This window comes from Etheostoma cragini, chromosome 20 (genome assembly GCF_013103735.1).
Source record: "Etheostoma cragini isolate CJK2018 chromosome 20, CSU_Ecrag_1.0, whole genome shotgun sequence".
Lineage (NCBI taxonomy): Eukaryota > Metazoa > Chordata > Actinopteri > Perciformes > Percidae > Etheostoma > Etheostoma cragini.
In genome coordinates this window covers 21,997,570-22,013,593 of record NC_048426.1, presented here as the reverse complement: position 1 = coordinate 22,013,593, position 16,024 = coordinate 21,997,570, and the positions used below count along the sequence as shown (strand labels likewise).

Here is a 16,024-nt window from a genome sequence, read left to right as displayed (position 1 = left end):
GGGGCTAACTGTGGATGTGTTCCTGGGGCTAACTGGGGATGTGTTCCTGGGGCTAACTGGGGATGTGTTCCTGGGGCTGGTCTTTTACTCTGGGGAGTGAGGCAGAAGGACCGGTAAAAGGCAATCAAACTGAATCAAGATTTTAAGTTTAAGTTTTAAGTCATTGTGGTAACAAACACAAATCCCTCCCATCCTGTACAATAACAGCTCTCTGTCATCAGTGGATCAGCTGATACATTTTTATATTGTATTCTGATCTCAGCTAGTCTCAATCTAACCATTTCAGAACCCTCTACTGCTGCACCAGCCGCCAAAGCCTTTTTCCTTACTAGTTGGGAATCACTCCTCTAGATTTCAGTCTCTCCTGCTGTCTCCATCACTCTCGCTCTCCTCTCACTCTGACTGTCAGCGCCCACTCAGATGCTATCTCCTTCACACTAATTCAGATTCAGCACTTAGCATCGGTTTGGCACACATGTTTACTGTCACTAGATGATGCATGGCGTAAATACCTATTTGCAGTGAAATTTGATAGTGCCAGTGCAGTTTTGGTGTGCTTCGACCGCTCCACCGTACAAAAAAAACAATGTGAAAGTAGGAGTGTGGTTGTGTGTGTGAGAGTCTGTGAATGTATGTGTGTATGTGTGTGTTTGTGCATTTGTATGTATGTGTGGCGGAGAGAGTGGGTTGGGCGCCATATGTCTGAAACCCATTCTCCCAAAACTTCAAGGTGAAAACAAAGGGAAACTGATAACGATGTGAATTGTTGTGACAGATGTCTAAGCAACCCCACACCCCCATCACCACCACCAAAATGATAAACACACACACACACAATGCTTGTTCCATGTCTCAGTGCACATTACATTAATGTTTAATTCCCAGCTATATCCCGATTCTTCTCAGTCAAACAGCAAAAAGCCTGTTCTTACTTGTGCAAGTGATTTGTCTGTGTCCGAGGACATTTCTGTGTCCTGGGTAAAGATGAAGACACCTAATAATAGGCACAGGCACTTTAATTTCAAGGAAGATAATTTGCATATTGTTTTCGTTTTGAAATAGGTGAACAAGCTGAATTGAAATTTTCTTCATTATATGTGTTTGTTTAACTAGCCAACCTAAACTTTTGCCGACTCTGTGGTTCTTCAGCTCATTAATTATAGGCTCCTACAATGCCATTGATCCAGGGTCTAATCAAGGCTCAGACAGAGAAGGAGCAGGCTTCCTCCTAATCCTCAATAAGCACGTTAACCTTCATTATAGCCGTGACATTTTTTGGGGTGCTATAAGAGAGAGAAAATGCCTCAGACAGAATATAAGGGGCTCTCCAACGTATGATGAACTGCAGAGGAGACGAGGCTTCCACTGCTGCCGGCGTTATTGTTGCTGTTGTTTTATTCTGCTGCAGGATTCACTTGTTGGAGACGTTGTGTTCAGTGTAGATGCAGGCCTCTCTTAAAAACCAAGGCCCTCGGACTGAGTCTGACAGCTTCAGATAGGCACTGTTAGTATGCGACAGTTTGGGTGCACTCCAACTAAACATGCATTCATATCTTAGTCCACAGATGTTTCTTTCAACATTCTGCAAGCAGGTTGAGACTGTTTCTCTTGTTCATTCATTTCATTTTCAAAACCGCTGCCTCTAGTAGGTTGAAGTGAAGATCGGCCTATAGGGGGCACCACACTCAATGTAGACTCATTTTGGCCAATTACTCAAAGAATGAAAATGGGAAGTCTGTAATTGCAATTTCTCAGCCACAATGAATGCTATCAATGCAAAACAGGTTGAGACTACTTCCCTTGTTCATTCATTTCATTTTCAAAACCGCTCAAGCTAATAGGTTGTAGCGAGGATCAGACCTGAAGGGGTGCTATAATTGAGGTGGATGCGTATTGGCCTGTAGGGGGGCGACTCGCGCCGGGGAGGCATGGACCCCGTCATAACTGCTTGCAGTTCTAGTTATCAGTGTTTTCATATTAACAAATGGTCTGAAACTTATGCTACTGCTGCTGTTGGAAAAGTTGTTTTCATTTCTAATAGCAGGAAAAGATATTAGTTTGGGGGAGAAGTGGGTGGAACAATACTATGCATGGCTGTGAAAGAAAGGAGCGCCACCTACAGAAGCTCATCAAATAAAATGAACCCTTGTGTTGTCCTGCGTCTGTGTTGCCGGTTCATAAAGTATAAATTATCACCAACTTCTTAGCCAACTTCATTCCAACTATTTAAACAATTCTTGGTCAACCTCATTCATATTCAATTCTACCTATTTTTTTATTATTTATGGGGCAATTTGGTTGAAAGAAACACATATTCAGGACATAGAGTCCTGCAGCGGCCTGGGTTCAAATCCGACCTGAGGCCCTTTGCTGCGTGTCACCCCCTTTCATGTCTATCCACTCTCAATAAAGGTAATAAAGCCCCCAAAAATATTGTCCTGATGACAACATCAGGATTAAATAAAAATGACCACCCACATTGATTGACAAATAATCTCTGGTTAGTCTATGTGCACGACGTCCCACTTCTGGGATTTCTCCACCGGCTCACGCTCTTTTTGCCTGGATGCCCGTTCTCTTCCGCTTTCTTTGTGTTGGAATTTTAAACTTGGGTGGATTTCTGAGGACTATGGTTACCTGCTCCTCAGATGTCTGCAGAGTAAATCCAGACAGCTAGCTAGACTATCTGTCCAATCAGAGTTTTCGGTTGCACGACTAAAACAACTTTCACACGTTCCACCAAAAATAACTTCCTTCCCGAGACTAATTTGCAGCGCTCTGTGATTGGTTTAAAGAGATGCCAAGAGCATGTTTTTCTCCCATCCCGGAATGCTGTGTGGACTACCCTGACCCTCCATCGCAGCGCTGTGGAGGAAGGTCTGGCTATGCTGGATCATCACTGGGTATTTCAGCACAGAAACAGATGCAATGAGAAGACAGTAAATAAAATAGAGAAATAATGAAAAACAGAAATATTTTGAAGCTCAGATTTAAAATAAATTGGGCATTAAATTAGTTGTTGTGTAAAGAGTTACCTACACGGACATGTAGGACAGGGTGCTGTCATGCTCCTATTGTTTTAAAATAGAAGACTCCATGTGCTGTGAGAAAATCTATGTTTGCAACATGATTTCTCTTCCACTTCACAGTGAATTGCACATGTTGTCGCTAGCGCTCGTTCTGCAGATTGTTCCAGGCAAGCTTAGATAAAACGCCAACGATTAGACCGATGAGAGATGCTCAGCGAGACGGGGCTAACTCCACTTTGCTCACATGGCTACTTCAGTAAAATTCAAGGTTAGGCTCCCACATGCGTACACACTCATGCTCTGCTCAGTCTCTGTCAGAAGGAGGGCCTGAAAGGAGAAAGGAGAGAACTAGTCCAAATGAGAGACAGTCAATACCAAGACCTTTTCAAGATGTCAGATACAGCATATCTTCTATATTAAGATGATCATTTTGCTTTTTTTATTTGTAATAATCAAAAAGCGCAGAATAACACACTATAGGATCAAATTAGGCCATATTATTTACTTAAAATAGAAAATGGAAATGTTTCAATTTTTAAACTTATTACTTGTCCTGAAGAGTTCATACTACAAAGTGCTTGCTGACATTGTCTGTGGACGAAATGAAAATGATGGCTACCTGAAAACTGAGGTACAGTATATGATGCAGCCAGGCGTATCCCAGGCAACCAATCTCTATGCCTGTTCTAGATGGATTTTGAATTAAAGCTATAGTGCGTGGTTTCTGTCGCCGTCAAGAGGAATTCTAAGTAATGACGAGAACACTGTCGGCACGTCCACATGACACAAGCCTTCTGTTATTGTGAACCACCCCCACTCCTCCTCCACACAGTTGCTTGTAGCAAAGGAGGACAAAGGGGGATTAAAAAACATGATGGACTCTTCAGGAGAGTTTATTATCGTCCCTTGAGTTTCTGCACGTGAAAGTTGGCACAGTATTTTCAACAAAAGTCACACTGAGAAACACAGAGAGAATTGTGTGGAGCGGACTTAATTAGCTTTGTAGCAACTCATTTGGAAATGGATTAAATGTAACGGATGTTCTTTAATATCAAAAAGTTACGCACAAAAGCTTTAAACTAATACCTGTTTTCTGGACAACCGTGCTTCATCAATGTTTTTGTTTTGAGGGAGGAAGTTACTTTAGAACAAAAGCATGTAGTGTTGGACTCGATTGGGATCAACTACAATATTTGTTTAGTCCGAGACAAGTCCGAGTCCAAATACCAACAAATCCAAGACAAGACCGAGACAACAGAAAAGCATCTTGACTCCTATTCTGGATTTAAGATGCTCAAGATACTACACCCCTGGTTTAGATCACCCTCCCCAAAACACTCTGGGTCTTTCCCCTTCCTGCTTTGCTACAGCAATACGATTTACAAGGTACCCTTGCCATTCATCATTTTATGTTTTCTCCCGTTGAAACATTTATGGGCATTCATAAAGAAACACACCATTAAGGCTGAGGGGCTTCTACAGTACAGTAAGTGTGCTGTTAATAAATCATGTTTAATGAAAAGAGACAATCAAACCGGGCCCGTCATAGTCCAATCCCAGCAAGCATGAATATTTAGGGACATCTGGAAATAACAGAGCAACGGTCATGCTCCTCAATAATTTAAGATGTGTTAGTGAGGAGGTAGGCCTACCTGACATACATCAAACAGAGGTGGGAGGGAGGGGAATGCTCTGGCGTATGAAGAGCTTGGGAGGCCTGATTACTGACGGAGGAGACGGCATCGATGGAAACCATGCAGTTAATGTTTGACGGTGTTATGTCTGCAGTACATCTACAACGTGACTGAGGCTATATTAACATTGCTGCGTTTTGCTTTTCAAGCGCAGTTTTAAACCAAACGCGATCTCCGTGCACGTGAACGTGAGATGTAAACGCAGCAATGTAAATGTAGCGCGATAGATGGTCAGACATGGTCGGACAGATGGATGCGATAGGTAGGTGAATAGATGGAGACAATGAGTACTGAATACTTCAATAATGATGTTTTGCATCATTTCAAAATGTGAATTCATATCCATTCTAAAAAAGGAATATATGATTACTCCTATTACGTCCTCAGTTTTTTTTATTTCCTTGGAATTATCAAAGCAGATCTCTTCTTCTTAATTCACTAATTCATTTGTTGATCTGTCCTTGAATAATTTGTTTATTTCCTGAAATAATAAGTATACTGACATTATAACCAGTGACACACCAAATAATGACTTTTTATTAAAGAGATCCATTTGTAGAAGAGCATTCATATAAATATAGCAGGACAGATGTTTTGGCAGAGAGATTTTCTACAGTTCTCATCTACTCTGCAATGATTAAAGATAACCTGTATCTGAATGTTCCCTGGTCTTCAATGAGTCTCTACAGTACACAAAGTGTTACAGCTAAGTATTCCAGACATCAGCTGTGATTTGCATGTTTGACAAGGAGGGGAAAAGTTTCCTGAATGTGAAGGATCATGTAACCAGAAAGATAATTTATAATTTTAAAGATCATTTTACAATGCTGTCTGCTGTGTGTTTAACAGCTTGTTTGTGCCTTCTCTGCAGATGGAGGTGGATGCAGACAATAAGCGCCATCGAACTCGCTCCAAAGGTATCTGCACGGACACACACACACTCACACACGCACGCACGCACGCACACACACACACACACACACACACACACACACACACACACACACACACACACACACACACACACACACACACACACACAGAGCGGCGCTGCCATTCAGGGTCACCTTCACTCCCCCAACACAAGCACACGCATATACTGTACACACACCACTGCACAAATCCCAGACTGTCACAGTTGAGTTGCCTCTTCTCACTGCTCTCTCTCTCAGTTTCTCTCTCTGTTTCTCTCTATCTCTCTTCCTCTGTCTCTATTTTTATAAAACTTACAGAAACAGAAACAAAAAGTCCACATTTTTAAGACCTTTGAGACGGTTACATCTAAACCTACAAAATGATACATAGTCCAAAGTGGAAAAAAAAAATGGAACTTCAAAAACAAAACAAACAAACAGGTGGCTCAGTTTTAAGTGATCATCCTGGGGGGAAATAAACCAATAAACCACTAAAACAAAGCACTATGGCTTTTGTTTGCCTGTTTGTGTATATTGAAAAACATCAGCCCAGATGTGTTCATCAGAACATTAGCTTTCTTGTGTCCTGTGGAGGCATTAGATGACCAGTCCTTATGCGCTTGCACCTTGTACTTGGTATGAGCCCCCGTGTCCACCCTCACACATTTGAAAGCATCTAAAATGAAGTGAGCATGTTTTAATCAGAGGACCCTCTTAATGTATATTTTAGTTCCTCCAAACTTTAGAAAGCGTCTTACGTCTTTGACCGAACAAAGAACGAGGTGGTGACCGTTGTTCCTACATCAGGTGGATCAAACCCTGTGTAGTGAAGGCTACAGCCACAAAGCCCTGGTGTGATTGAGTTACACGTGTCCTCTGCTTGTAGGCCGAAGAGAGAACCAATGTGTGAGTGAAGGACTGGAACTGAAATCATCTTTAGGGCTGAGTCGGAAATCCCTCCATCATTCACTCATTCGCTTCTCCTTTTATATTCGAGAATTCAGTTTACTATAAAGGGAGCCACAAAACTTGAAATCCAACAATAAATTATAAAAATGTTCTTTTTTAAAGTGCTTGTTGTTTATATCCTGTATGTATGTGTGTGTGTATATATATATATAATATGCAAATTTGTGTATGTACTGTAAATGTGTATATATGTGTGTGTGTGTGTGTGTGTGTGTGTGTGTATATATATATATATATATATATATATATATATATATATATATATATATATCTGACAATAAAAAAACAACTACTGTATAAGCAGTTGTCCACTATAGGCTGTACACGTTTTATACTATTTTAGATTAAATATAGACTAAATAAATTGTTTTTTTTAAAGAAATGCATTTTGCAAGTTGGATTTCCAAACTTTCAGAAGCACTTAATGATCAACACGAGGCAAAGATAATTCTGAAATTAATTTAATTTGAGTTGTTCACACAAATACACAAGTAAATGTATGCACTTAACTGAGCTTAAGGTGTTAATGAATTTAATGGAAACCTACACAGATCATAAGTCCCAATAATCAACTATTCAGCAGGTTTCTTTTCATGTGTTGTACAAAGAGCCTGTGGATTTAGCATGCACAAGCCAGCCCTGTTTCATAATCTCTCTCTCTCTTTCTCTGTTTCTCTCCCTTAGTGCCTGTGGATCCAGCATTAACGGAGCTTTTCAGGTCAGTGGGATTGAAAAAGTGCATTGCACTGAGACACACACACACACACACACACATACATCACACACACACACAGACACACAAAGCAATACAAATGCACAGACAGGCGGGAAATAGTTAAAGAGACACACACACACACACACACACACACACACACACACAATCGACCTTCTAAAGTACAGATAGTCAAACAGTGCCTGGGTCACTTGTCACCTTATTACCACCCAGAGACATTCCAGCTTTTCCTCCACTGTTTCGCTGCTTTGATGCTAGTTTGTTCTCTTTCTTGCTCTTTATTTGGTCCCTCTTGCTTCTCGTCTCCATGTTTCCATTTCTTCAGACACGAAGAGATACTTTCTCTCGCCTCATTCCTCACACGTCCCTCTATTTGGAAATCTTCAATGTCTCAAAAGATGATAACAGCAAAACAGAAACAAAAAGCTCCCCTTTCTTTCGTCCCTCTAGTTAATACAAATTCACTGTATGAAATATGAAAAAAATACGGCTTTCTCATCTTTTAATCTTGCAACTAATTATGTATATTTAGCATGATAGGCAAGGCAGCTTTATTTGTATAGCACGTTTCAGCAACAAGGCAGTTCAAAGTGCTTTACGTAAAACATTAAAGAGCAGTTAAAAACCATTAAATAATTAAACATAGATAAAATACTTGAATAAAAGTTACAGTGCAGAAAAAGAAATTAACATTAAAGCAGTTAAAAACAACAAAAAATATAAAAGCAGATAAGATTGTCATGTAATTTTAACAATGCAACTTCAGTATAGAAAATTAACGATTTATTTAAAGAAAGGCAACATAAAAAAAAAAAGGTCTTCAGCCTTGATTTATAAGAACTGAGAGTAGCGACTGATCTTTCAGTTTTCCTGTACTCAATGAGCCAATACAGTAGGCATTCTATACTCTATATCTCATCCACCACGAGCCCCGCAGGATCATGTGACTTTGTACTCTGAGAGTTGAAGTATTTCTCTTCACACTACAATATAGTCGTCACTGTGAGGCAAACTTCGCAAAATCCTGAACAGCTCCAACTGTTTCTTGTAGATTTTACCATAAAATCTACTGTATGTCCGAACATATTTCTGAGAATTTCTCCAACGTGGGTGACTGTTTCCTGCTGTTCAGGAAATAGCCCCAGGATGGCAACAACCAAAATCTCACAAATTGATAAACAAAAGCAACTCACATGGCACCACGTTACTCAGTTCACTTCAATATTTGTTTCTGCCAACTATAATGATAATTATTAATTATTAATTTTCCCTTTTTGTTTTATTGTTTAGGAGTGTTCAATCACTGTCTTATCAATTCATTTAGTTTTGATCTTACCTCTGCTGATTGTCACACAGTTTTTAGAGTAGCCTGAAAAAGAGTTAAAAAATGGCTTTAACAGCCTGAGAAACATTTTAAATATAGCTTGAATTGGACATTTAAGCCTTTCATTTTAAAATCCTACATCGGAATGGTCCGATATTACCCGAGTGACACTCGGGTAGTGGATATGTGCTGTCTCACCCTGAGTTGGAATGAATCTGGCTTAACAGGAGGATTGCTTTTTAGAGTAGCCTGAAAAGACTAAAAATATGGCTTTAATTAACAACCTGAAGATTTTAAACATAGCTTTAATTGGACATTTAAGCCTTTCATTTTGAAATCCTACAAGAGAATAGTTCGATATAAATTTTGGTCGATATGAATATTATTAACAATGCAACTTCAGTCTAAGAAGTGAACAGTTATTTAAAGAAAGGCAACATCAAAAAGAAAGGTCTTCAGCCTTGATTTATAAGATCTGAGAGTAGCGGCAGTTTTCTGGGAGTCTGTTCCAGATATGTGGAGCGTAAAACTGAACGCTGCTCCCCCCTGTTTAGGTCTGACTCTGGGGACAGAAAGCAGACCGGTCCCAGACGACCTGAGGAGTCTGGGTGGTTCACAGTGTAGCAGCAAATTAGAAATATATTTGGGCTACACCGTTTTGTGATTCCTAAACTAGCAAAAAAAAATTGGCAAGCAATTCTTTAAAGCACAGTGAGCCATTGTAAAGACTTCAGAACTGGAGTGATGTGATACACTTTTTTGGTGTTAGTAAGACAATATCAGTTCATCGCCCATACAGCACAACTCTTTCACTCTATCTACGCCTACAGTCCTAAAGTTCTTGTCGGGTGAGTTGAGTGGGTGGAAGGTAGAACACAGCTTTATTTGAAATTTCAAGGTTTTCTTTGTCACTGGAAAATGTTCCTCCTAGTATTTTAAAAAGCTATTGTCATTTTTTAGAAATGCAACAGTATGGGGATAAGCTTAACTGGACTTCTGTATTTTATTTTTTCTTGTGCATGGGGTTCTTGCTTACTTATCGATTGGATTTTTTTAAATGTTTGCTTAAATACTCAACATTTTCACTGTTATTGAAGGGGTAGGCAGTTTAAATTGGGCGTCATTGGGCAAAAAAAACAACCAAAACCTTTGAGCATATTTTAATGTTAGTTTTCTGAGACAAAACTAGATTTCTGCACCTCTTCTTGGCTCTTTTTTCAGGCTTTAGAGGACTTTAGACTTTGGCCAATTACAGGTCTTCTCAGAGACCGGACGTCGCTATTGGTTGTTCTACGTCCCTTCAGAATGTGAAAGGCACAAAGATCTGTCAAAAAAGTTCCTATATCATGTAATGATAAAACAACTATAGAGTCTGACTAAAAAGTAGGGTGGGGAAAAAAATCAATACAGCACAGTCTTGCAATATTTTCTGTGGCAATACTGTATCGATACATACCACGCCTAGTATCGATCTAGTTTTATATGTGTTGGTCAGTTTGTCTGCTTGACAATTCCATTTTGCGGCAATAAAATTGAAGTGAGATGTACAAACTGTAAAAAAATGTATCGTTTTAGATAAAACAGATGTTGACAAAGTTGTTGTTTTTTTGGGGGGGGCAGCATTAGAAATTGGGAAAAATTTGAAGTTGGTAATAAATTGGAATATATCATGGAATGTTGCAAAATTTTTAAAATATTTATGAAATTGTATTATGACAATAGTATCGTAATGATATCGGTTCGCTGGTGATTCCCACCCTTACAAAAAAGGTAATTAAACGTGACAATAGCGGCGAAAGGTTTTGAAATGGCAAAATAGTTTTGCTAATAGTTTCTGTTGAGTACCAAAACCCTTTATTGGTCTCATCGGTATTCTTCGGCCAAAGTTTGTTACGTGCGGGAAGTGTCGAGGGCAACGATTATGGGCCGAGGTTGGTAACAGGCCACCTGCACTGCTGAAAGCTTAACTTAGTTACACAATATACAACCAGGTTTGTAACACTATTTAAGGTTTGGCTGCCTCGCTTCCAAAACATAAAAGCTGAGTAGGCTGAAGAAGAGCCTTGGTCACGCTTAGAGTGGGAGGCAGTGGCTATTTCCTGGAAGCAATCCTGGTACATGCTGAACTCGACAAAAGTCTCTGTAGCAAAGATTGTTGTTGTTTTTTGCCAGCACTAGCCTGGCATTTGTTGGTTATCTGTGATGTGAAGATATCACATTTATACACAGTCAAACCAATAATAAGTATGCATCCTGGTCATAGTTAGGTAATATCATCCTAGCACATTAAGGAGCGTCCTTCCTGCATGCCAATCACAGTGGTCAGCAGTTAAAGCTACGGTGTCTAGTTTTTGTCTCCGCCATGAGGATATCTAAGGAATGACAACAAAAAGCTCAGCGGATCCACACAATACAAGCCTTCCGTGATCCCCCCCCCCCCTTCCCTTCTCAAATACAGAGAGAGTTTTGTGGAGCTGATGAGTTTTTTTTTTCTCCCTTTTTCCAAAAAGAGTTAATGCGCAAAATGGGAGATGGAAACAGCTTTGCGGATTAAGTTGTGACGTAGCGAACGTGTAACTCACATGACCGATGCTGTTTCCGCTGTTGGCGTTGCATAGCCCTCGCTGCGTGCATTACAATAATGGCATTCTTTGTCTTCTTCTTACACAGGCTTATTGACTCATGTTCCACACAGTGCAACAGTCTCCTGAGGGGGGGGGGGGGTATAGCCCAAAGGATCTAACTGGAGTCCATTAATGTTAGCCAGTCTGCCTGCCTGCCCACAGCAGTTCCAGTTCTGACTGTTAGGTTAGCCATGTACAGAGAGGCTAGAAGAGAAATTTTTACATACATATTTACTTTCACTATTATTTGCTTCCTGTAAAGTACAACCTGTTTGGAACTCAATAGAGGCTATTTCAGTGTCCTCTACTTGTCTTTGCAAGTTGTTTCCACCCCAGTAATGTGTGAATTTCATTTTGTCCTTGGCTGTATGGTAGGGGGTGGTTGCAGCTAAGATAAGGCTTCCTGGCTACCTATATATCAATAAAAATATTATTCCACCTGGAAGATTACTGCGTAGCCTTTAGCTGATATCCATAGATTGTACAAGGTGTACTCCCGCTGCTCTCTCTCCTTAATCTTTCATCCCCCTCCACTTTCACTCTTTCCACACCATTCCCCATTTTCTGTCATTCAAACCCCCCCTCTCTCACTTCTCTCTCTCTCTCTCTCTCTCTCTCTCTCTCTCTCTCTCTCTCTCTCTCTCTCTCTCTCTCTCTCTCCCTCCCCCTCATTCCGCTGCTGCCTGCAGATAGTAATTAATCAGGGGATCGATGTGAAGCCTATCTCCAGGCTGAGGCGTCTATAATGTCGATAATGCTGCTCCATGGCCTTTCTCCCCGGAGAGCTGATAGTCTTCAGGACGAACACGCTTGACTTTGCATGGAGCAGCCTGGGCTGCGTCAGATAGGCTGTTGCTGTTAGGCTTGTGCACGTGGTTGTATGTGTGTGTGTTTGTGTGTGTGTTTTGGATAAATACACTACCTGCATGCATCCAGGAAAACCTTTACTCACATACATTTCACACACACACACACACACACACACACAAACAGGAATCGGGAGAGAACTATGCACGATGACAAGGGTCAGCTAAATGATAGCAAGATACAGCGATCGGACTGAGGAAATGCAAATTATCTGTAGTATGTATGTACTGGATGTAATTGTCCAATTTAGTGAGAGAATATTATTTAAGTTGACTAAAAGGGATCAGGTTAAAGACAGGACTGTGATTGTGCCCATCATAGAAATTAAACTGGTGCTACAACACCATCAGAAGGCTCAACAGGAAGTTGTGGGCCCCATTCTTCCTTCATACATGATAACTGGATTAGCTTGATGTAATTGTTGAAGATTTGACATGAGTCTGGTTTTTCCTGTTCTTCCAGCCTGGCTCAGAATGGATCTGAATCTGTTGGCAGAGCTTGCTCCTATCTGATACAAGTTTAGACCTGCAATTTGAAGGCTTTGTTTTTTTCCCACAACTGGATCCTGACCCACTAGTTTTTGGATACAAATTACTGTTTTTCCCCTTAGTGGCACAAACAAAATAGTGTTGGTATAGTTATGGTGAGAACTGAGCAGTTAAGAATCTTTGATGCCATAAATGCTATTAAAGAGCTCCTATTGTTCTCCTATTCAGTGTCATATTTGTACTCTTGGGGTCTATTACAATTGGTCTACATGCTTTGATGTTCAAACACATACTCCATTTCTCATACTGCCCATTGCTACAGCGTCTCCACCTGAAACACTCTGTCTGAGATCTTGGCCCCGCCTTCCTGAAAAGCCCAGTCTGCTCTGATTGGTCAGCTGGCCCACTCTGTTGTGATTGGTCAACCAAATTCAAACAAGCCTCATATGGGCAGCCCACAAACTGGGCTGGCATTCTCAACTAATGACATCATTAATTAAGGAATTTCAAACACTGTGGGCAAACCATTTTAAGGCAGTTAGGATAAGGTCTGTGTGTGGGGGAGAGAGGTTTTTTTTGCACTTTATACATCTATTACATACACAAACAACTATATAGCACACTACAACATGGGACAAATCCAAAACAGCATAATTGGGGCTCTTCAACATAAAATAAGTATACCTAAATACCCTTAAATAACCTCTCAAACTCAAATATTAATATTGGTATCAGCCTAAAAAATCCAGGATAGGTAGAAGTGGAGTATACATGTCAAACACTCAGATGTAGTCCCATTGATTTAATTTGAGTCCCTCATATATAATATGCCAATCATTCCATATTTCAGGTCACATCACGGATATGGCAGTGAGTAGCCTGACTCCTGGCATCAGACATCTTCAGCAGTTTAGAGATGGAACTGTCAAAGCAGACATAGACCCTCAGAATAGTTTAGACAAAATCTGTTTACTGTATGGCCGAAGTGTACGTTGAGCATCAGCTTCTCTGAGTTTCTTTTAATCGGTATTATTGGTGCACACATTATCAGGGTACAGGACATGGGTTCCTCACATAGAAACAATTTCAGCTTGAGGTCCAGGTTCAGTGACTTGCGGGAAGAAGCAGTTTAGAGAGGGCAGCCGTGCGTCCTGGCAGCGGCCCCGTGATGGCGCGATGAAAGCAGCCACGGCAAATATTAAAGACATGGAAAGTGAAGGCATCCCATTCCATTCAAATCCTCAATTACATGGTTGAATTTGTTTTATGAAAGGAAAAAATAAAGATATCTCTAACAGAGACCCCATCTCAATAAACATCATCATCATGATTTTCATATGCAAGGTTGGGTGGGGGAGGGTGCCAGACAGCGAGCTCACAGCATAAACATTCCCCTCCACATCTCTTTTGTCATTTGCATATTTACAGTCTGCCATGCTAATCGTGTTTATTGGGGTGTATAAGTACTGCGGATGGGCTCAATAGGGGAGGATAGCTTTGTGCCAGAGACCGCATGGTACAGGCACTGGGATAAAAATTGCCCCCAACCCCCCATTTCTGAAAATAAATGGCTCCTCCTGCCGTAATCCAATTTCAAAAGACAAAAAGATCTGTCTTACGTAACTAGGACAGCACAGGATTTTGCTAATTATGGTGTTAATGCAGAGTGAAGAATTCCCTTGATTGGAAACAAAGGCCATGATTTTTTGAAGATAGTTTTGTGTTGTTGGGTGTTGTGTAGTCGAGCAAGTGCAGTTCTTACAGTATCACATCAGAAAAGAGTACTCTATCATAATGCAAGGCGATGGATGTCTGGCTTACAGGAATAAGGTACTTGTTCACTTGACTGCATGTATCAGAAAATAATTCTAGGAAGATTACACAGCAAGTTAAAGCTATCAGTATGTAGAGGTGTTCAAGGTGGAGGTCTCAGTGCCCTAAGGCTGCCTTGCAAAAGTAAACTACTTCCCTTATTTGCATTGATCAAAAACAGTCTAAGCAAACTGAATCCAGATTTGCACGATTTCACCTTGAGCACAGAGATTCCATTGTCAGCCCCGGTGTGCTTTTGCACTGAGGTGTTGAGAACATTTAAGTAAGGTGGATAACGGCTAAAGCCCCTCATTTTTCCCCTGTCAGATTTCTGTTTCCGTAGAAAAGACATAAGGCTGTCCTCTGTCGCCGACCGACCGAATGAGAGAGGCGTGCAGTCCTGGCCCTGGCTTTAATTGCCGTTGTCAGAGCTGAAACATGGCTGAACAGGAAATGATCAAGTTAATGAAACGTTTTAATTATTCAACATAATTGTTGAACGTGACAAGCGTGTCGGGGAATCTCTGGCCTGGCTGTTCACACAAGGTGTCCCTCGAATACACACACATTCAGATACTCTCTCTCTCTCTCACACACATTCCCTTTGTCTCACTCACACTGAACACTTGCTCTCCCGTGGTGTTCTCCCTCATCCTTATTACTCGCCATTCTCTTTAATGATAGAATGAGGGAGATCAGTCTGTGTTATAATTGCTTGCCCTCGTCTGCTCGGGTCGTTACTCCGAGCCGCCCACCTCAGCCCCCCCGCCCGGCCTGTATGCCCACTGGCCTGAGCCCCGGCAACCTATCTGAACATCCCTGCAGCGCTGTGGGGCACTGGCATATCGATCTGCGCTGGAGAACCCCAGAATCAAAGGAAAGAGTCTTTTCACTCCTCTGTCTGTCTGTCCAACACTGCACACACATATTTACCAACCGTGCATGCCAGATAATTAAAGTCCACAAAACAAACATGAGGATATCGGTTCATCAGCACGCATGAGAGTCCTTCCAATCCCACTGTCTCCTTTCTTCCTGCCTCCTGTTTCTTCATCCTGACGTTCCTCTTCTCCTTCCTGGCTTTTTTTAGTTCCCCTCAAACACCCTGTCTCTTTCCTTGCTCCTTTCCTTCCTTCCTACCTTCCTCTTTCTCTCTACCCCTCCCATCTCTCTCGGCTGTCTCTGGCAGAGCTTATTCCCTCTTCAGATGGTGCGGTTCTCATTTGCATACTTATCAAAGTGTTTGGACTATCCGACAGAAGCTGTAGGAAGGTGGGGACATTAATATGTTAATTACCCCCCCCTTTCCACCCCACTCGCCTTTAGACGGCGGTGCACCATCCGTATCCTCCACCTCTCTATCCGCTCCACACACAGTCTTTGAATGTTTGAAAACCCTCAGAGGCGCTGCAAATGCCATAAGACTCTGTAGACAGTGTGTCAATCTACTCTATTTTAAGCTCAAATTGTTAGCATGCTTGGCTAACTGGCATACTAGGTACAGTTTTAACCGGGAGTTAATGCCACTTCCAGAGCCAGGGACCATTTCCTTAACTTACTCCATTCGTTT

General features: G+C 41.2%; 1 protein-coding gene across 12 annotated transcripts in view; it reads left to right on the top strand.

Annotated features, from left to right (window-relative positions):
- The window catches only part of myt1lb (myelin transcription factor 1-like, b), a 101,848-nt gene that overhangs the window by 32,963 nt on the left and 52,861 nt on the right, over positions 1 to 16,024 (top strand). For all 12 annotated transcript variants that reach the window (XM_034857997.1, XM_034858008.1, XM_034858005.1 and 9 more), the window contains 2 exons: positions 5,595 to 5,640; positions 7,291 to 7,324. In XM_034857997.1, coding sequence (XP_034713888.1) covers positions 5,595 to 5,640; positions 7,291 to 7,324 — 80 coding nt within the window. The remainder of the gene's footprint in view (positions 1 to 5,594; positions 5,641 to 7,290; positions 7,325 to 16,024) is intronic.